At 38.2% G+C, this 22,868-nt stretch overlaps 1 protein-coding gene across 8 annotated transcripts in view; it reads right to left on the reverse strand.

Annotated features, from left to right (window-relative positions):
* Positions 1-363: 363 nt before the first annotated feature.
* PAPOLA (poly(A) polymerase alpha) overlaps positions 364-22,868 on the reverse strand; it is a 61,388-nt gene continuing 38,883 nt past the window's right edge. For 2 of the 8 annotated variants that reach the window (XM_047080136.1, XM_047080134.1), the window contains exons 16-22: positions 19,113-19,234; positions 14,738-14,880; positions 10,839-10,939; positions 10,390-10,610; positions 6,511-6,573; positions 4,583-4,657; positions 364-2,549 (exon numbers count right to left, since the gene is read on the reverse strand). In XM_047080136.1, coding sequence (XP_046936092.1) covers positions 2,454-2,549; positions 4,583-4,657; positions 6,511-6,573; positions 10,390-10,610; positions 10,839-10,939; positions 14,738-14,880; positions 19,113-19,234 — 821 coding nt within the window. In that variant the 3' untranslated portion in view covers positions 364-2,453. The remainder of the gene's footprint in view (positions 2,550-4,582; positions 4,658-6,510; positions 6,574-10,389; positions 10,611-10,838; positions 10,940-14,737; positions 14,881-19,112; positions 19,235-22,868) is intronic. The other 6 variants (XM_047080135.1, XM_047080138.1, XM_047080139.1 and 3 more) reach the window with 6 other exon arrangements.

Raw genomic sequence — 22,868 nt, forward strand, 5'->3', positions numbered from 1 at the left:
CATCAGCAGTACACGGTCCACACGATTGAGACAAATATGCAGAAGAGGTATAGTGTCTACGTACACAAATACTGTAGCCAGTGGGGCAGCTGAGAGTGAATTAATAGTAACTATATTCACATTTTCCTCCTTATAATGATCATGTATAGGAAAAATACTGATTATATAAGGTACCGATCATTACTAGACTGCCACTGCTAAGCATACGTTAACAAGAAGCAAATCCTTTGTCAAGGTAACCTAAGTAAACTCCTTTGCCAATCTTCGCTGACAGCCGTCCCATAAAGTTGTAAGTATAACCAATGTATCGCTGAAAAAACAAAAGAAATCAAGTCAGTCCGAAGAAACCAGCCAACTGTGGGATTGTGCTGTTTTTTTTTTTTATTGTGTTTTCAATGGAGAAATACATCATCTGTTTACAAAATAGCTCTTGAAAAATACAAGGAGTACAGATACTATAAAACAAAGCAAACTCCAGTCATGAGACACTACATACATCATGCGAAAGCAACAGTCTGATCTCCAGGTTATGAAAACTAGAATTAAAAAGTCACTACACAGAAAAGGTCCAAGTTTCCAGCTTGGCAAAACTTGGGTGCAGTTACATGAAACGTTTAATAAACTGAATTGTTTTCCCCCGATGTGTAAACAAAATGACAAGACTAAATCTGTGCCTGGCAATTTCAGTCTAACTCTGAAGCTACACAAAACACACAGACACCTTGTACACTTCACCTGTTAGCATGACCATCTTTTTTTTTTTTTTTTCCTTAGGTGGCGGGAGGAAGGGCAAGGTGACTGTGCGGAGCGAAGATGTGGGAAGCGGAAACACGGTCTACTAGACGTTATAAGGTACGGTGAAAAGAAAGCCTCCATTAATGCATAGCCTAAGGGGAAAGACTACACTCCAACTTTGGAAAATTAATTTAGAAGGATAGGGGAAGAGTTTAAGTAACTGCAGTTTAACATGAAAAATGCACATGTGATAGAATGGAGCACAATGGAAGATTCATAAAACATGCTCATCAGAAAAATCTGTTAGGTTTGCTTTGTCCAGATTAAGAAAAGTGTAACTAAGTTTATCAACATCTGGCATCCCTCATACTTCGTGAAGACGGATATTCTGCTGCTTAATTATGAGGATTTATTTTCTTTAAAGAAAGGAGTTCCTAATCTACTGATCGGATGAGACAAAATGAAAAAGGAGTAGAGGGCTGACTAGATGCCAAGTGCTTGCTAGAAATGATGTTTAAAATGTTTCTACATGTAAAATTTACTGACAAATTTCGGTCAACCATTTAAAAATAAAAATTAGTTTAAAATTCTTGGAGAAAATGCCTTTTTGCCCACATGTCTAAAATTGAAAATCAACTTCACTACAGAGAAGAGTTCCGTGGAGTGTACAAAATTCCGCATACTCAGAGATCAAATGGCCTTCCGAGACAGGTCGTCACAGTCCACAGGCATGACTTCTAGTCACCCTCAAGTCTCAGCCACGGGACCAAAATTTAGTGTTCTGTGCCATGTGGCCACAGGATCATTGGTTTCACATCATGGCTTAAGAAAATACTGGCATTTTGTTTTTTATGAAATCAAGTTCTACCTTGCTGCGTACAAGCAGAAAGGGAAAAGAAAAGGGGCGGGGAGCCAAAAGCTTTGTTTCAAAGACAAACAGGTCGAAGGCAAAAGAAACGTGGAGCTTTAACAAGCTCAAAGAAACACAGTCGCTGGCTGATTGCTGATTTGTATGCACTCTGAACAATTCTATAAATAAAACCAATATATCATTTCTTAATCATGACCCCATCAAAACCAACTATTTCCTAATTATTCGCTCCATGTCAAATGTATACCCTAGGATTGACATTTCATTTGTAAGGGTTCGAGCTCCCGCACAGGGACTGAACGAGACGTACTCTTACCCTTTCCCTCAAGTAGAAAAGGACACCGCTGCACGACAGTATCCAGTTTGCAGACTAATGGTAAAGGAAAGTTTTCAGGAAAAAAATGAAAATCCATCAAGCCGAAAATCTAAAATTAGTTCTCCTTTCTAATAAAAAAATTACATAAAAGTGCATCATCGAACAAGGAATTCTTATGCCAGTTTGTATTGCAAATTTTCCAAACAATGCATCAAACATAAACCCAATCCAGATGTCAATTATGGATACAAATATAGCTTGAGGTGTTTTTTTTTTCTTTTTTTTAAAGGCAGTAATTTTTTGAAATCGTTAATGTAACTGTTGCTAACACAATAATAATAGTACTCCTGGCTTCACATACTAACCTGGACTTCCGATCAAGTGCTGATTAGCCCAGTAAGGGAGGTCACAAAAAAAACCTAAATCCATTTTCAGTCATGTCTAGTCTTGTACCCTCCATTCTCCTTTTTTAGCATTTGAAGACAACAGGTTGAGTTGGCAGATATTGTTTATGGACCCCTGAGGTTGTTTTTACCGATTCAATCTCAGTTTTATTGAATTCTTGATAACAGGAATAGGATTTGCAGGGAGAGCAGGGATATCAGAAAGGTCTGTACTGGATGTTTTCTGAGAACGAAAGCAAAGAACACAACATTGTTCAAAGCACTGTAACTTAAAAACGAGATTTACTTTCCACTGCTTTACTTTCTAAGAAATGGATGGGACCTTACCATAGACGTATTAAAAATTTTAAGAAAAACAAAAATGAGGTGCAAATAAACACGACTATTACTGTGAAATGATTTGTTCCACACTTGTAGAAATTTTCAAATAATAAAGGAGGCATATTTTAGCAATACACAGAAAACTCCTAAGTAATTTAAAACACAGATTTATAAACACGCTGCTCTAAGAATGACCTGTCATATCGTCATTAAATTCACGTTGAACTATATTTACCCGCAACAGCACTAAGAGCTGTAGCATTAACTGGTATTGGAGCACCCCCATGTGGGAGAACACTTAAAATTCACCTTCTACACAGGAGCAGCAGTTACCGGTCAATTTATCATTTTCTGACCGTAAAAATCGTAAAAATCGATACAGCTGAGCCAGAATTTAATTACTCTAAATTTTAGCAAAGTTTCATGTCAAAAAAGGATTAAATCACAAGCCTCTGTTAACATTCAAAAACAGAGATAAATGTTTGTTTTATTATGGGAAATTCCAGGCATCCACACAAGCAGAGCACGTTAGCTCATGAATCCCCCCACTTGGCCGTTACCTTCGCCGGCGGCCCAACCAGAGCCAACCACCCACCTTCACCCCCAGCTTACTTGGAAGCAGATCCCAGAGATCCTAACATTTTGTATTTCAAGTTTATCTCAAAGCAGTAAGGACTCTTTGTTACACACAGCTACGACATTATAATCCTCTCCCCAGAAAGACAGACACCGCTTCTATTACCAAATAAAGGGATGTACTTCCTTGTCATCTACGCAATCACTCTTTTTATAACTGGGTGTTTTCTCTCTCAATGGCTCTAGGAATGTTTACATTAGAATGTAAGTTTTACTCCCTCCTAAATATACCCAAAAAGGCAAACACCCACGAGTACTGACCACGATAGGGATGAACTTATTGGTAAGGCACAACTAAGAGAACCGTTCTCCAGAGTAGTGCAGCAGAGGCCAAAAGACATGCAAATCGCATCCCAGGAGTTCACGACTGCTGAACAGCTTTGTCCACGGATCAGTACCAAGCACATTTCCTAATGCTGTTTTAGTTACTTCCTCCACCCCGACTTTTTATTAGATAAAAGTTATGGAAATAAAAGACATTCCAGAAAGTGAACACGACGGTTCTCTCTTTAGAGGCTATGAGGGCTAATGGTCAGCAAAAACACATTTTAACATTATCACGTTAAAATAACCCCGAACCTCACAAAGCAGCGAAATACCACTGCCTCAGCTCAGCAGCTTTGCTGTGAGCAACACCGACCTCCCGAGGGTCACCAGCTCAATGTGCACGTAAAGAAAATATTTACTTCGTGTCAGAGTGTGACCTAGACGTTGAAGTAGAATCAATCTGAACAACTGTTTCACAAACAAAATGAAGGTTCCCAAATCACTATTTAAAAAAAGATTCCAGGTGCCTACTGTATGCAAGGGACTGCCACGGAGAGAATTTCTAGGACAAATGAAAAAATAATTTTAAAGAATTATGGGTTACATTAAATTAATAATTGAAAATCAGAAGTAAAATGTGAGACAGAAACACATTTTAAAAATAAAAAAAATTAAAAAAAAAAACTTATCAACCTCACAAAAAGATCCACAAAGAATGGTTTTCGGTTCTACCGTAATTTAAAATTCACTCTGACCTATAAAGAAAACCTCTGTAAGAATACTGCATCCTGTGACTACTGAGGATTTAAATGATTTGCAGTATCAAATAATATACACAGGGAGGAGTCGGCATCTGGACAGTGCAAAGAACGGTCCCATTAAATCCAGTGCTCTAGCTTTATACTACGATACAAGTAGTTACTGTCACAAAGATCATCTTAAGGGTCTTTGGCATATGCTCATTTTAGTTCATTATACCCCACTAATCTTAACAACATTTATAAAACTCTCCTTGCTTTTTGCACTTAGTACCTGAGAGGCCAACAGAGAAGCCGCTGTCTGAATAGTTTCTGATTGAGTTGTACTTGTCTCTGTATCAAGTTGTTCCTGTGAGACAAAGAGGACGGGGGAGGAAAGAGACTTAAAAAAGAATAAAAGAACATAACTGGGTTTGGTGGCTAATAAAGAAGACAAATTGGAAGACAAGAGGGTCAAGAGAAAGATGGGACTACATTACAAACTCATCTAGTGAGCCTCGCCGTAGGCTCTTTCATCATTTCAGATACACATAAATTTCTACTTGCCTACCTACTTAAATTCTATAGGCATGGTCAGAATCTCTCATGACTTTCCAACTACCTCCAACTTGGACATCTGAAGAAAATAATCACTAAAGATGCACACAGGCACATTACGAAATGTTGCCCAGACAGTAATTAACATAATACAAACCCAAGCTCTTAGCTATGTGAAAAAAACCCAGTTACTATTATTAAAATTACCCAAAAGGACAAAAACTGCTCCCACACCTTTAATTAAAAGTAAAAAAAAGTCCCTAAAACATTTCTCTCTCTCTTTTTGTTTTTTTTTTTTTGTTTTCTCCTCCCCTCTTCAATAATCAATGCACTGATCTACTCTATTATCAGAAAAAACAGGGCGAACCATGTCATTCCTCTGAACTTTTTTAAAGGTGTGCACAAAGCAAAATAATACATATATACGCACAAAGATGAAAATAAACATAAATATTTGAATTTCTACAAAACAACATATACAAAAAAACAATGAAATGGCAATTTTCTCTTACGAAACAGAAAGGGGTAAACAGGGTGTAGGTAACAGAAATGGAAGAAGTGCAGGCTTTCTGAAGGACAAACTGGCAAAATGTTGTAAGTCTTAAAACTAAGTGTATGATCTGCCTCAGTAATTCCTTTCGTTAATTTATTCTAATAAACATAAATGGATGCCAGGTATTTAGCTACAGTCAATATGACAATAGAAAAGAGCAACTTTTTTTTTTTAACAGAAACAATCGCTAAAAATAGGGAACTGGCTGAATAAAATATACTAATGGCTTTGAGACAGCATTCTAAACAGCCGTTAATATTTTGTGAATTATGTAATCACAGGAACAGTTTTTCCTGGTTTACAGAGTAAAGGTTGGAAGGTAGAAGGCACTGGCACATATGCCCAAATAAATTCTATAAAGACATCAAAAGAACACATGCTAAAATATCAATTATGGGAATAATTTGGGGAAAGTATTTCCAAATTTTCTACAATACAAGGAAAAAGTTAAAAGCCTTCAGTACATTCCAATTTCAAAAAAAAAAAAGACGTTCGAAGTCTCATGTGGCTTGGCTAAACCACTCTCTCTCACCTCATCTACCTCGCCTCAAGCCCCATGCACCCCAGAAGGCTCAGGCTAAAACGTTCTGCCAAAGACATTCTCTAAACACACACACCCCAATCGTGAAATGACCTTCTCACTTCTCGTCATGCCCCCAATCCTATATACCCTTCAAGAACCACCTCAAACACTTCATACATGGTCCTTCTACGAAGCCTCTTGCCCACCGTTCCTGCCCTCCTGCCCTCCCCATGCCTGCAGCCTCCATTACTTTGATCTTCTCTGGTAATGAGATTAGTTGCATCTACCTCCTATCTTCTCTGCTTGATTATAAGTTCTTTTAAAGGTACCGAACATGTCTCACTCGTCCTGCTGTTCCACTCAGGGTCCACCCAGATTACTGTGCCTTCAGTAAGGAGCTCACACATTTGAGAAATTCAATTTCAGCACTATAAATTAACATTCAAAAGGGACAAACACTTCTCTAAAAACAATACTGCAAACAACCTAAAGCCTACAGAACAAAAGACAGTACAATATTCTAGAGACATTTTTAGCACATCTTCTGTACTCTTAATCGTGTATGTATTCCAAGGCTAAATTAATATACCTTTGTTTCTGTTTTATCATGTCCACTCAAAGCAAGACAGTTAGCATCTTCGCTTGTTTCATCCTGTTTTTGAAAAAAAAAGCTTTATTCTCTAAAATGAAAAATTTAGATTACTTGCCAATCAATGCTTTAATTGATAAAAAAAATTTAATTTTTTAAAATTCAAATAAATTATAAATTATAAAATAAATTATAAAATAATTTAACCTGTAAGATCAATTATGGCCTTAAAATAGATTACTCGCTCACTTGAAAAAAAATTTTAATGTAACATATTTAATTTGGCTTCAGTATCTTCCAAACTTAAAAAGAATATGAAGAAAACTGTTACTGTTGATCAATACCACCTAAGTACATTCCCCAAAACCACGAGTTTCAGAAAATATTTTTTGTAAGGAAGAGAAAAAAAAGAGTTCTTTGATCAAATAATTTACAAACTTGAACACTATCACATCACCTCCGCCCCCTTTTTAGGAGATTCACGCATATATTGGCACATAAAAGATTCTGAGAAGTTCAAGAAGGAATACCTCTTTAGCTTTCCCAAACTTAATTAACCACACAATCCCCCTGGCTTAGTAAAACTTATTAACATCCTGAAGAAGAGTGCTCTCTTCTGGTCTTAATTTTTTAATTTATTATAATTCTATTCAAAACCAACTCGTTTTTGGTAAAGGAGGGAAAGGAGGAGTCAAAAGTTACTGTACTTTCCCGTTCCTGCAGTCACTTGCAATTAATGTCACTTTCTTAAGAAAAACTATTTTTTAACACTAACTTCTCTGCTGTATTTACTGGCCGAACTTTTAATTTTAAATGTGGCTTTAAAACAAGACATAGAAACCACGGAGTTTCTATGAGTGGGAGAGATTTAACAACAATATAAACCAATTCCAATAAGGACCTTATCTGCATCCTGCAAACATTACAAACTTAAAGAACAGTAATGTGTCACAACTGGGCAAATTTCAACACTGACTGGATATGTTAACACTTCAGAATTATTGCTAATATTGGCAACTATACTGGTGTATGTAACTATACTGGTGTGTGTGTGTGTACACATACAAATACACGCACACATGTGGTAATAATATACTGTAGTTGTGTTTTTAGAAGTCTTGACCTTTACTATACACAGAAATATTTCTGGCTGAAATGATATGCCTGGGATTTGCCTCATAACAATGGGAAAGGAATCAGATGTGTGGATGAAGAGGGCTGGCCATGAGGTGCTCAACTGCTGAAGCTAAGTGATATAAACAGGGCTGTTCATTGTAATTTTGTTCATGTTTGAAATTTTCCGTAAGTTTAAAAATACATATATAGCATCACTGAACCATATAATCTGGGTCAAACATTTTTCTATTTTTATCTTACATTCCATTCTTACCATTTATATGTATTTATAAAGCCTTTGCATATGATGCAAATTAAGCAGACGTAAACTCCCTGACAATTCCTGAAACCCTCCCGTCTCAATGCATGTTAGTATACTATTAAGACCTGTGGTTTCTTTCTGGTTTGCTAAAATTTCTAATATCAAGTACTCACTAACAGAGAATAAAACACCTGGTTTAGGAGAGCTTCAAAATTAGTATATTCATAACAATCCTCTGCTTTAGCACCATGAGACTTAGCCCTGGGTTCTAATCCCAACTCTGACTTTAATTAGCTTTATAAACGGAAAAGCCACTGAAATTCAAGTTCCTCTTCCAGGAAATGAGATCAGTCTAGGAGATAACCTAAGATCTCTTTTATATTGTAAAATTGTTTTTGTTAGTCGACTCCATGGAGTTTCCATAAGCAAAACCTAGACTGTGAGAAAACCTAAGAAAACAAAACAAAAACAAAAACCAAAAACTGCAAGGAAAAAAGGGAGGGAAATCTGTATTTTAAAGAATACTTAAGGGACATCATTCAATAGCTACACAGAGATCTTACTTAGTTCCAGACTGGAACAAATAAAGACTTTTAAAGAGAAAAAAAAAAAAAAATCAATGATGATGCAATCAGGGGCATGTGAGCACTGACTAGATATACGGTATTAATGAATTTCATTTTTCTAAGCGGGTTAGGTTTATTTTATTTAAGCTGTTTTTTGTAATCCTTACCTTTTAGAGGATTTTAAAAATACTACTGAAATGACAGGATGTCTGGATTTTGAATCTAAATAACCCAAGTACAAAGGGAAATGGAAAAGGATGAAGAATTAAGGGTATAGGAACTGGCAGAGTCCCTTATACCTGAAGCCACATGATGGGTACATGAAATGATTCTCTTGGGTATGTATTTAGAACTTTCCATACCAAGTGCGATAATTCTATATTCCTACTGCCTCTCTAACTAGACAGGAAACATGAGTGTTCTCTACCAAGGTAAGTGCAAACCGAAGTACAAACACTGTGCCAAGACACAGGGAGTCAGAGCTCTCAGGGAGCCATTAAAAGAATTAAACCATTAACAGTAAGGGCACAGAATGAGCAGGCATCTAGAGTTATGCTTAATATACTTTACTAAGATAAAAGGAAACATGAATTCTGAAATGCTCTGCCAACTGCAAACAAGCACCAACAGACAGAATGTGGAGCGACCAGAACTGGCACATTTTCAGGTTGCTGCACGACAGTCCTGGAGCACTCGGGCTTTCCTGAAAAGATTCCAGGGCCTAACCCCCGGAATCTCTGATTCAGGGTATCTGGAGGCCTCCATAAAATCTATACCAGGAGGGGGGGGGAAAAACGCTGAAAAATTCTGATGTACAACCAACACCGAAAATCACTGCCTTAAGAAGTAAGTATGCAGATGGGTTTTCGGAATGCGTGTTGTAAGATAGGATATAATATATTCACTCTTCGTTTAGCATCATTAGGGTGACAAAATTCATCACATTATTCATATTTACTTAATAATGACTATTTCAAAAAGAAAACAAAAACAAAAACCTAAAACAAAAGGTTTCAGAGTAAGCTGGGGAACAGAACACTTACAAATTAGAGACAATCATTTTTCACTAGTACAGATTAAAACATTCCCATGAGAAAATCCAGATTTCCCCCCCCCCCCCCCCACACTCCTCCTTCTAAAGAAACTTTGGTGAAATGAGTGAACTCCTAAGTAACAACTTATCAGCCAAAAGTCACAATGAAATTGGGAGTTTCTGGAGTGTCACCTCTGGGGGCATTGATGACTTGTCTCGCTAATAGCAAAACAACAAGAGAGTGACTCCAGGGAGCAACAAAATTGTGTAACAAGGCTACTTACTTCTATTTCATATTTTCAGACCCACACCAAAACAATGTGCACTTCAATGGTTTTCCTAAACGGAGACCCTGACAAGGTAAACTGGCCACTTATAAAAAAATGAGAGTACTGCTAGAAAATTTCCTGAAGGTTAGAGGAAGTAGTCATCCAAGGTCTCAAAGTTAATCGGACTTGGCAACTTTTGGTTACTCATTCACTAAGAATTCCCTGAAAACCTCTCAAATTTAGTAACCCTATAATCCCGAGTACAGTGTAAGAACCTCCAAAACCCATTTCAATCACAGAACTGTGTCCAAAGGCGCTATCGAAGGATTAGCGCACATAAAAGATAGAGTTACAAGAGAATAATAAATTAGGATGACTGACGTGGAAGCCCATGCTACACTGTATTATGGACGAGACAAGCTACTTGTAAATGAGAGGCACAGCTTTATGGAAGAGGTTGTCACTGGGAGGAGTAGGAAGGGTGAAGAGAGACTATGGCCCTAAAGTGCTATGTAAAGATTTTCTAAAGCATTCTTCCTTGCTGCTTCTCAATTTTGGCTCACAAAGATTTTCTTCCACTGGGTTTTAAAATACGCAGGCTGGTATTCCCATGGCTAACTAATATATAGATACCTCTTCTGTTTTGGTTTTCTTGGGGCTCTCTTCTTTATGAGGTGAGGATGTCCTCTTGACTCCTACTATAGGATTAGGTATTTTTGTTGCTGCATTTCCTGAAGGTCTAGGTGGTGGGTTTACCAGACGTGTTGAAGAAACAACTCTGGAGACCGTAGGCTTTGGTGGTGGTGAAATGGCTGGCTGTGTGGCAGTTTGAGGAATGCTTTCACTCGATGTACCTAAGAAGGTCAAGTACATGAACACACAAAAATTATAATAAGTCATATTAACAGCAAGGTACAAGTAAAGCTTTATTTAGGTCTCTGAATTTTATTTCACTATTATACGACAGTGTCAAACAACTGAATTCAGGCAACTTAATCAACAAATAAAGCCATCTTGCAAAACGGAGGATAAAACCAAATACAGTGTAAATATTCTCAAGCCTGTCAACCCCATCACCTTACCCCCTGAGCTTTCACTGGAATTTACTTGTGGCACAGAAACTTCAGTAGCCTGTATGTTGGTCACAGATGCTGCTGTTACAGCTGGAGCAGGACTGTTTCTGCTAAAAGAAAGAAAAGAAAGAAAAGAAAGAAAGAAAGAAAGAAGAGAAACAAAACAGTGAAATATAAAATAAAATTCCATAACAAAATTTAATATGCGAAGTTATTTTCTAAAGGAAATGATTCTTTAGTTTTACTTCTACATATACATCAGTAACTGACTTTGATAAAATGTAGCCAACAACCAAAAGCACACAGACATTCTAGAGCAGTGCTGTCCCACAGAACTCTTAGAGCTGTGCTGTCCATTACGGTAATCACTGTTCACATGTAGCTACTCTGCACTTGAAACATGGCTGGCAAAACAAGGAATAATTTTATATGATTTTAATAAATTTAAATCTCTACTTGTGGCTAGTGACTAGCATATTAGATAGGACAGTTCTTTTTTTAATGTTTATTTTTGAGAGAGACAGAGAGAGAGCGTGCGTGAGAGTGAGAGTGGGGGAGGGGCAGAGAGAGGAGACACAGAATCCAAAGCAGGCTCCAGGCCCCAAGCTGCCAGTACAGAACCTGACACGGGCTCACACTTAACAAACCGCGGGATCATGACCTGAGCCAAAGTCGGACCCTTAACCAACTAAGCCACCCAGGTGCCCCTAGACAGGGTAGTTTTAAACAACAACAACAACAACAACAACAACAACAACAACAACAACAAAAAACCTGATCGTATCTGATTTGGGGAAACAAACTTAACTGATGTGGGGTATAAGAAAACTCTGTCAAACGCTATAAATAAGAAATAAGAAATTTCTTATTTCTACCTTTCTACAAAGGTAGAAACTTTGTAGTTTCTGCCTACAAAATCTAAGGGTTCATAACACCCTAAAAGACCACCCAGTGACCCAGATAAACAACAAAGGCTTTCAAAGCCATCCCTCCTCTTCTAGGTTCTGGATCCCACTGCCTCCTGTCATCTCAGCAAACTCAAACCCTTCATCCTTTACTTTCCTATCTCTTCAACTTTTCTGTCTCAAACCAATCCTATCGTAGTTAAATAATCTCATTTTGGGGCGCCTGGGTGGCACAGTCGGTTAAGCGTCCGACTTCAGCCAGGTCACCATCTCGCGGTCCGGGAGTTCGAGCCCCGCGTCGGGCTCTGGGCTGATGGCTCAGAGCCTGGAGCCTGTTTCCCATTCTGTGTCTCCCTCTCTCTCTGCCCCTCCCCCGTTCATGCTCTGTCTCTCTCTGTCCCAAAAATAAATAAACGTTGAAAAAAAAAAAATTAAAAAAAAAAAAAATAATAATCTCATTTTAATTACTCCCCCCCCCCCGCCGAAGAAAAACCAAAGCACAAAGTCCTCTGTAAAGACTGTCACTCTCTCTGCCAACCGTGGAACAATGACGCCAGGACAAGGCGGCAACACAAAAGGACTTTGTGTTTCAGTGCATGACATTCAGGTGCAACCAGAGCAGTCAGCTCACTAAAGCTCTGGAGAGTTCACCGGTACAGGGAAGCCCAGACATCAACAAGCACAGGGGTTCCCCGTCCCCCCCCCTCCCCCCCACCGAGGAAGACGACAAGGACACAGGACTGTGGAGAGGGCACACACATCTAGTGTCTTAAACAGAAAGGGACAGCTGGCCAGAGAAGCACCACAGATGCAGGAGAAACCCAGAAATAGCTAGCAAAATGGCTAGCGTATAATAAATACTCCAAGTTTGCTAAGCAAATATACAATTATAACTTAAAATCCAGAGGTTACTTACAGAAGATTACTATTATGTAAGAAACTAATATTAAAACTTCTGAAGTTACTTAGTATGTATGCCTATTTACATACATGTGCACAAACTCAAAGTACAAAAGCTTCTATACAAACCCCAAACCTCTTATTAAAATGTCTGCTTCTTTGTGGCGGGGGGGGGGGGGGGGGGGGCGGGGGAAGAACACTCAAACTTAAAAAAAAGAAAAAAAAATCCCTGGAAATTAAGACTCTACAAATGGGGAAGTGCTTTTAAAACTACAAGATTTAGGGGTGCCTGGGTGGCTCAGTCGGTTAAGCGTCCGGCTTCGGCTCAGGTCATGATCTCACAGTCCGTGAGTTCAAGCCCCGCGTCGGGCTCTGTGCTGACAGCGCAGAGCCTGGAGCCTGCTTCGGATTCTGTGTCTCCCTCTCTCTCTGCCCCTCCCCTGCTCATGCTCTGCCTCTCTCTGTCTCAAAAATAAATAAAAACATTAAAAAAAAAATTTTTAAAAAACTACAAGATTTAGAATCCATGTTCGTGCCTGAAGTCTTCAGACTGTGCACAATTAGCCTAAAAACACAGCACGCATTCAAAGGCCAAGAGAAGAAAAGTGACCCTATCTGACTGTACATCTACATCTCCCCTACTGCATATTTGTCCAAAGAATCATCCTAACCTCCACCTCTGCCATTGGTTATATTTTAACTAGCAATCCGGTATTTAAAACTGCTTCTTAAAATACGAAATATGAAATATAACACGCACTCACAAAACTGCTCAAGTTTTAAGTATCAACTCATTAATTAACAAAATGATCAGCACAACTAAAAATATTAGCAGCACCTGAGAAGTCTACCATAAACAGCTCACTTCGAAGATACCCTAGTTATTTCCATTAAAACAAACAAAAAAAGACTCTGCAAGGATATACCGTAAGAATTTACAGAAGTAAAAATAAATATGGCTTTTTGTGTTCTAATTTTTGCCACCATAGCCATGTCTTTCTTTCGTAAGAAAAATATTTAGGGGTGCATGGGTGGCTCAGTTGGTTGAGCACCAGACTCTTGATTTCAGCTCAGGTCACGATCTCACAGTTAGTTAGTGGGATCAAGTCCTGTGCTGGGCTCTGTGCTCACAGAGCACAGCCTGCTTGAGATTTTCTCTCTCTCTCTCTGCCCCTCTCCCACTTATATATAAAAAAAAAGTTTCCTGTAACTAAAACCAGCCCACAGAGATCTTCACCTCCTTCAGGAGACCCCTAATATTTTCATAGATATGTTCTCCTGCTGCACATATAGAAGCAGCTCCAGGACAGAAAGGTGGTTTTCTCTCTCTTGTCCGTTCTCCTTAGCACACCACACAGTTCACTGAAGGTTGGCAGATATCTCAATACAGCTCCTTCTGGATTAAGTTGGGATTACATCCCACTAAAGCCATCATAAGTTGAAAATATCTTAAGTCGAAAATCTATTTAATAACACATAACCAACTACCAAACGTCATAGCTTAGCCTAGCCTACCTTAAACATGCTCGGGACACTTACGTTAGCCTGTAATTGGACAAAACCACCTAACACAAAGCCTACTTTATAATAAAGTGCTGAATATCTCTTGTAATTTACTGAATACTGTACCAAAGGGAAAACAGAATGGTTGCATGGGTGCAGAATGGCTGTCTGGGTACCGGCCATTGACCCTGTGACTAGGGGCTCTCTGCTGGTGCCAGGCATCGGGGACTATCGTACACAGTATGTTGCTAGTCCCAGAAAGGGTCAAAATTCAAAACGCGAAGCATGGTTTTTCCTGATTTTGTCCTGCTTTTGCATCATTATAAAGTCAAAAAATGGCGAACCACGAAAGTCAGGAACTGTCTGTGTCGGAAACTTGAGGGATTACGGCGCTAACATTCATTCGTATCTGAATGAAGACATACCTGTTCCAAAAACGGAATACAAGTACGACACAACAGGACAAAAATAATTACTTCCCCCCCAAAGTAAGTTTAATTGCTGTTTTTAAAAAAGTCAGAAGATGGGGAAAAATAAACAGATGACTTTAACGAGAGAATCCATCAAATGTGTTTAGTCAACAGCCACTCCACGCCTTACCCCTGAGAGCTGCCAGAACTGTTCAATGGACTGGTCTTCATAGCACTAGTAGGTGAAGGCACAGACATGCTGTTGTCACTGTCCATAGACAAGTCGAGGCTGCTGTCATTGAGAGGTGTCAATCTGACACCTTCCGTTGAATGCTGCAATTAGTAAAATTAAACATTTTTAATTTTATTTTAAATTAAATATTAGATAAATTAAATATCTGAAATATATTTCAAATGTATCTTTATTTTAGCCAGATCTCTGAAACACCAACATCTTTTACTCTGATAAATGATTTCTATTAGAAAGTACAAAGGAATGAGGTCCGGAAAAACCAGAAGTGTCATGCTGACTTACAAGGCAAACATTTGGGAGATGTGAACTTGCTGGCCTCCAAGAGGCCTCGGACCACAAGACAGTTCCTCCACGGGAGAAAACAGGAGAAACGGTGCAAAACTAAACGTACACACTGTCCTTAAGACACGCTGCGCACTAAAAAGCACTCTCGTGTGGCCACAGATGGACCTTAGATCAGAGGACTATGAATATACACAAATACATAGACATCTGTATTAGGAAAACAATCTAGATGATAAACAATACTAGCAACGAGGATCTCTGGTTATTGGGTTTATGAGCAATTTTTAAATCAATTTTTAATTATTCTGAAATGAATATAAAATCGTGTAATTTCAAAAAAATTATCAACTAAGTACAGTGTAGCGCCACTTCTAAACATTTGTAAATAAATGAGCTTCTCTCAAAGCAAGAACTTCTGGTGCTCTGACCGCCAACTTAGAATTTTACCATGATACATCCACTAGTATAAATTTTCCTGTGAAAATAAATTTTGTAAAAGTGAAACCTAATATCCACATGTAAATCCTAATGCTAGTCTTGCTTCTCAAAAATCAAAGCACTCAAAAAGGTTATTTAATATAGGAAAGCCAAAATAAAACTTAAACTATGAATGGTTATATGGGATGAAAACTGATTTCTAAACAACTTAGGTTTCTCTTTCTACAATCAATAGTATTGCAATATCAAATGGAGTTTCTTCAGCTTCTTTTTTTTTCCAGAATACTTTTTAACCTTGGTGCTCATTTACCTACAGGAACATTTTATTAAATTGTTTTTCCTTTCCTTCTTTTTTAAAAAGGTATTATTTATTTATTTTGAGAGAACACGGTCAAGCAGGACAGGGACAGAGCAAGACAGACAGAAAAATCTATTAGCTATTAGCACAGAGCCTGATGCAGGGCTTGAGCTCACAAACCATGAGACCATGACCTGAGCCAAACTCAACAGTCGGATGCTTAACAGACTGTGGCACCCAAGGCACCCTCTACAGAAACATTTTAATGGAAAGGATTGCACTGTTGACAAAAACCCACACACCATTTACGTGTATGTGCATATGTGCGTGTGCTCTCTAGTTACTGATCAAACGGGGAAGATGAGATTTGGCAGAAGGGAGAGGAAGAGAAAGTAATGCCACTTGTTCACGTAGTCAGTTGCGTTGTGAAACAAATCTTCTAATGAGCATCTTTCCTACACAAAAATGCTACCAATTTCACTCTCCACCAAAGATTTGTACAGGAAGTAAATTACACTCAATTCTACAGTTACCTGCCTGACCAGGTGATCAAAATACCTATGAGACAACAGGCCACTGCTGAGGATGATCTGTGAACGTGGAGGTTTTAACTGGTTGGTCTGAACACAAAACGGCTGCTCTGCTTTGCCTCTGTATCCATACCAAATTTGACAAGAGACTTCAATGCCAAGAAATCATAAAGGTTCTATCGAAACTTTCCAATAAAAGATAAAGACAGAACATACGAAAGAGAGAAACCTAGGTTCAAGTCATGTTGCTTACTCTACAACCTTGGGCAAGTTTTTTAGCCACTCTGTTTCTCCTATAAAAGACATACTTGTAGACTGTTGTAGTATTCAATACAGAAAAACACTTGTACAGTGCTTTGCAAATAGCAGTTTATAAAAGGATGGTATTAATAAGAGTCTAAAAGAAAAGCTTCATGGATCTAGATTTCTAGATACTTCTAAAAACAAGAAAATACTATTTTACTAGTGGCTAGAAATAATCCAAATGATGTCAAATCAAGGACAGATATAAGCATACCATAGCTATACAAAGAAATACTAAGCAGCCACATAGTATTTGTAATGTAATGTAATCTGGATACATAATAAGCACCCAAAGAGGAGGTCACAAAAGGCAAGTATCACCAAAAACCTTTTAAAAATACATATGTATAGGTTACATATGTGCACTGAAAGGTCTATATAGAAATAAAACTGAAATGCTGAAGAGTAGCTGTTACTGGGTGATAAGATTATAGTTAAGCTTTATTTGATAAATACAATGTCTGGACTAAATAATAAATTTCTGATCATTCATAATTCTTTTCAAATTCCAGATGATTATGTGTAAGTCGATAAAACTTTAAGAAGTAGAAAAAAATGTACTTAAACTATACTTTAGTTGCTCCAAGTATCAACGTAGGAGGGTTTTTGGTTTTTGTTTTTTTTTTTTAAAGTAGGCTTCATGCCCAACCCGGAGCCCAACATGGGCATGAACTTATTACGATACTAACAGCAAGACCTAAGCTGAGATCAAGAGTCCGACACTCAACGAACTGAGCCACCCAGGCACCCCTAGATAGGAATTTTAATTTAAAAGGTTAATCTGAACCAAGGGTCCTGGAAAATCTAATTACCTCAGTTATAAATAGCTGTTTTAATGGAAGTAAGTGTTAAAGAACAACAATCTATTTATATTTACGTTCACTTCTGAAAATGCGTAAAATGTTTACATATTTTTACATGCAGTAAATACATGTTTAAGTGCAGTTGTTTAAACTCATTAATAACACCAAGGGACAATTAGAAGACAAATGTCTGACTTGACACTTTAGTTTAAAAATAAAATTGTTCACTGGTAAACTTTATGTATGCTTTATAACAATTAAACAAATAAAATGGCTTGAAATAACAGCAGTACATTTTATCACTTTCTAGATATTACTTAGTTAACTCAAAAAAGCATCAGGTTGAGAAGAGAATGACAAGCCGTATAAAGGCTTTACTGTGGTAAGCCATTTTAAAAATGAAAATGCCTTTTACACCTGCATTTTAGACCAAAATAAAAAGGCAAGTAAGTACCTCTGCCCCCAAAGTTATGATGATAACAACAGAAACAAGTATGAGCACTCACTATGTGCCAAGCACAGAGTACCTATAATATCCTTACAAAATACCTAATGAGATAGATAAAAATATTATCTCCATTTTAGAGAAAAAGCGAATCAAGAACATGACGTTTGGTCCAGAATTGGGACCACAGCTGGGAGGCCGTGAAACCTGAAACCTGAAATCGAGCCAGCTGACCCACAAAGTCTCGTCCTTGGCTCAGATGCTTGTACCATAATATACGCTATGCTCTAAGACACAAAACCTTATGATGCTGAAGCCCTTTGTGTGTTAGCTTCGTCCTCTGTCCCAGCCCCAGCCCCAGATGACCAACCATCACCCTGAAAAGTGGTGGCCATCGTTCTCTAACAGACTTTTCTTTCCTATTCTCTTAAAAAATATGTCATTTTACATTTTTAAACTTGCAAACTTTAGATAAAATTATTAAATAGTACATATTCATCTGCATCTAACTAAACATATTAATATCATATAGCTCTAGTCCAATTATTTTCACGGCAGTGTGTTAAGTATTCCGTTACAGAAATAAGCCGTCTATTTTTGAAATCATATAACGTTAAAAATCTAATTGTCATCTCTGCACTAAAATTCTAATATATTCTCTAGAAGTCCAAACGAGAAAAACACAACTATAAGTTATTCAACAGGAAGCACCATTCCCAGAACAATAAACTACAAAACATTAATTCTGGTCAGCTCTGCTTGTGATTTTCATACTCCACAACTTAATTTTTAAGCAATATACATATATAATTCTTAACAAAATAAAGCCATTTTTATAACAAGCCACAGAATTTACTTGATCCACAATTTACCTAATTTGTCTACTTTTTAAAGGAAAAGAAATCAGGTACTGCTATAGGCGGGATAGTAAATGGACAGTAGAAAATTTTGAAAAGAGAATATACGTTTATATCAAATAAGGGTGAAGAAGCATCTCCATGTCTGTGTGTGGTCTGAATCAAGTACATGCAAGAAACTTGACCGGAAGCAAGGTTTCACATAATGGAGCTGCTCCCTAGAACAGATTTTTCACCTGCTGTCATCTACTTCATGTGTGTGACTTACTGAGTCTAAACGCTGAGTAAGATAGGCTGGATACAGTAAAAACATTATGTCAGTAACGCTTTTGTTAAGTACTTGCTAAATTTACCTTTTTCTTTTTCTGAAGAACATGATTAGGTAGTAGTTGATGGAGTTGCTTTCTTTTTACATGCATTGCAGCAATTTTCATGTCCACCTCAAACATCTTGCTGTTTATTGCTTGCCTATAAACTACACAATTAGGAAATTGTTACAAGAAATAGCAACATTTTAATAAAGGCAGTTAAACTCACCCAGCAGAAGCTATTCTAAGTAGGGATCTTCTTCTACCAATACTGTACATAAAACTTCAAAACCATCAGGCAAAAAAATGATCTGACAAATTCCATTGCCTGAGCAGACTCTATCACCACAAGGTGTATATAAAGAATAAAAGCACAAAGTATACTAATTCTTCCAGTGCAATAACTCTTAAAATAATTTTATGTTTATTTTTAAAATTTTTTTAATGTTTATTTATTTTTGAGAGAGCGAGAGAGCGAGCAAGCGCACAACAGAGTGGGAGCAGGGGAGGGGCAGAGAGAGAGGGAGACACAGAATCCAAAACAGGCTCCAGGTTCTGAGCTGTCAGCACAGCGCCCGACACGGGGCTCGAACCCACGAACCACAAGATCATGACCTGAGCCAAAGTCAGATGCTTAACCGACTGAGCCACCCAGGCGCCCCTATGTTTGTTTATTTTTGAGAGAGAGAGAGAGACAGAGTACGAGTGGGGGGAGGGGCAGAGAGAGGGAGAGAGAATCAGAAGCAGGCTCCAGGCTCTGAGCTGTCAGCACAGAGCCTGATGCAGGGCTGGAACCCACGAGCCACGAGATCATGACCTGAGCCGAAATCGGATGCTTAACCGACTGAGCCACCCAGGCGGCCCTTAAAATAATAACTTTAAAGAACTTTAAAATAGCAACTCTAAGAAACAGCAGAACTGGACAAAAGGAGTTTCTAAAACCCATACCCTTTTGTGCTACCAGTATAATTTACAACTCTAGCCCAATTATGTAACAAATGTAGCAAAAGTCAAGCTTATTAACTACACCTAAACACAGCGTTTCAAGAATCTGCAGAAAAAAGACTTTAAGTAGCAACATGTTCTGTTATAGAAATAACTGAATAGGGGTCACAGGAACAAAAACAAAATGCTACAAATAAATTAATCCACCTAAGTTCCAGAGAATCCCAAAATGGAAAAATCAATTCACTCAGTCATACGAGTATTTACTGAGCACCTACACTGTATCACACTGTTCTGGACATGGGGGACATAGAAAAGAGTTAAGAGACCAAAAGAACTTTATGGAGTCTACATTCTCATAGTGACAATACAATAAATAGGAAAGAAAGCAAGTAACAAATATTTCGTATCAGATGATGATAGTGCTACAGAGGGAAACTGAGTAGGGAAGACGAGAGAGAAGCTGGGCCTGGAAAGTGAGAGGACACGAGCCTGGAAACCTAAGTGAAAGTAAGAAGTAACTGGCGGACCAGCATTCATTCCAGGAAGAGCCAATGTCAAGGACTCACTGTGGGAATGTCTGAGGAACCACAAAAAGGCCACTGGAGGGAAGGAAAAGTAAAAGTCCTTTAACAGCAGTTCTAAAATCCCCAAAGCGCCCAACACAGAAGTTTTTCCTAAAATGGGCATCAGAAGTCACGTGGCAACAACACACCCTGATCTAAACTACCAACGTGTGGCTGTTTGGTCTCTACCTTCGCTTACTTAATGCAAATACCGAACAGTTCCCTGCAGAAATGTTCCTGTCTCGGACTACCAAATACCAGGCATCGTCCAGTCCCCACTAGGAATCTTACTTACTAACTTTATTACCTTCCTGGCCCTGAGAGATGTGGATAAAGGATTCTGAACTTACAACAGGAAACGAGGCCAGAGGCATAGTGAGAAGGCCAGATCAGGTAAAAGCTTGCAAACCACAGAAAGGAAGGCCTGAGACTTTTATTCCAAATGAGACAGGTAGCCATTATAGGTTTTAAGCTGGTGAGACATGATCTGGCTTAGTATCATTTTGGACGCTGACTGAAAATAGCTATTATTCTATTAACAGCTGGGTGAGGTCAGGCCGGGGAAACTGCAGTAACGGCAGTAATACAACAGAGCAATGACAAAGGGCCTGGACTGATGTGACGGCAACAGAGATAGCAATTAGTAGCAGGAATCTCAGTGAATACTGCAAGTAGAGGCAAAAGGATTTTTTAATGCATCAGTATCAAGTATGAGAAAAACAGGAGCCCTGGAGGACTCCAAGATTTCTAGCTTGCACAAATACAGGGATATAGTTGCCAATACCTGAGATTAAGAAGATCTGAAGAGAAGGTGGAAGAGACTGGAAGTTAAGAATTGGAGTACTGAACATATTAAACTTGTTTTCTGAGAAAATCTCACCAAGTATTCCATTAAAATGTTTCAAGATACAGGAAAACTAAACACTTCCTTCCCAAAATAACTACAAGTCCTTTAAAATCTTGATGGTTCATTAGCACAATCTTTGATAAACAGCTAAACTTAGATGAAATGCACAAAACCAATTTTCTAATTCAAGTATCTCTACATGATTTGTTAGTTTATAAATAGTTTAAGTCCACATCAGAATTTTTACTTTGGAAAAAAACATTCTGCGGTGTTCAGCAAGTGAAGTTATCACCCTCCAAAGCACATGCTAAGAAATGTGGAGGAATGTTTTCGTGGTCACAGCAATTAAGGGTTACCACTGCCAGGGACACTAAATACCCTTCAATGTTCCCCACAATAAAGAAATGTGCCACATCCCACTTACATCCCTAGAAATGAAAAACTTGCTTACCAATTATTTGAACCAAGAAATCAGCTCAATTTTACATAAGAAACAGAGTGTTTTTAATCTGAATTTTTCAAGAAGACAACTACCAGGTGTCTCATTTAGAGTTCACCTTTCAATTTACTGGAAACTTTAGCCGCTGTGTCACCAATGGCAATCCTGCCGCTGGCGGTCTCTTGGGTCACAACAGAGAGCACCTGCAGGAACTCACAGATGTCACGCTGCTGGCGATTCTACACATACGTGTAATCACCTGACTACTTGAGTCTGCCTCCTAGTCACCGCACCTGAGCATTTACACACCGAAAGACACACTCTTTTCCTTTCATTTCTTCACACTTAGTGTACGATACTGACTTTTTAACAAACTGGACCGATTTCTGTCTCTCCTCTAAGGAGGTATAAAATGTTTAATGTTACAGCTAAAGGTTCTTAGGGGAAAACTCCTTATTGGGGACAGGTGAAAATGACATACACTAAACTTTTTTTTTAATGGGGAGAAAAGGAGATGTGTAAGAGGAAAAAAAGAGTTAGTCCCTACTCATCACTCTCTCCATGTGCATTCACCATCCTCTTGGAAAGTTGTGCACCTATATACACACACACACACACACACACACACACACACACACACATACACAGAACAGCCTTAGGTTCTGTGAACTACACCCACCATGTGCACTTTAGTTAAACTGGACTACCTTCTATCTCAGGGTATAGGTTAATGTGAAATGTAGCTCTAATCACCCTATTCTCTACCCATGAATCAACACTGGAGTCTATTATTTGACACAGAGAATAAAATTTCCTCAAGTTACCAGATGTCTAGCTTTGAAAATGTCTAAAGTTCAAGATCACTGAGGCAGTCAGACACAGACTCAGTCCTTCACACAATCAATACTCAAGTGGCATCCAATTTTATAAGTAATTGTGAACAAATTTTAAATGGTCCTCCTTAACTTTAAATCTACAATACGAAAAAATCATTTTTATCTTAG

This window comes from Lynx rufus, unplaced genomic scaffold (genome assembly GCF_022079265.1).
Source record: "Lynx rufus isolate CCGP_SWC_20201006 ecotype Redwood Valley unplaced genomic scaffold, mLynRuf1.p SCAF_17, whole genome shotgun sequence".
In the NCBI taxonomy this organism is placed as follows: Eukaryota; Metazoa; Chordata; class Mammalia; order Carnivora; family Felidae; genus Lynx; species Lynx rufus.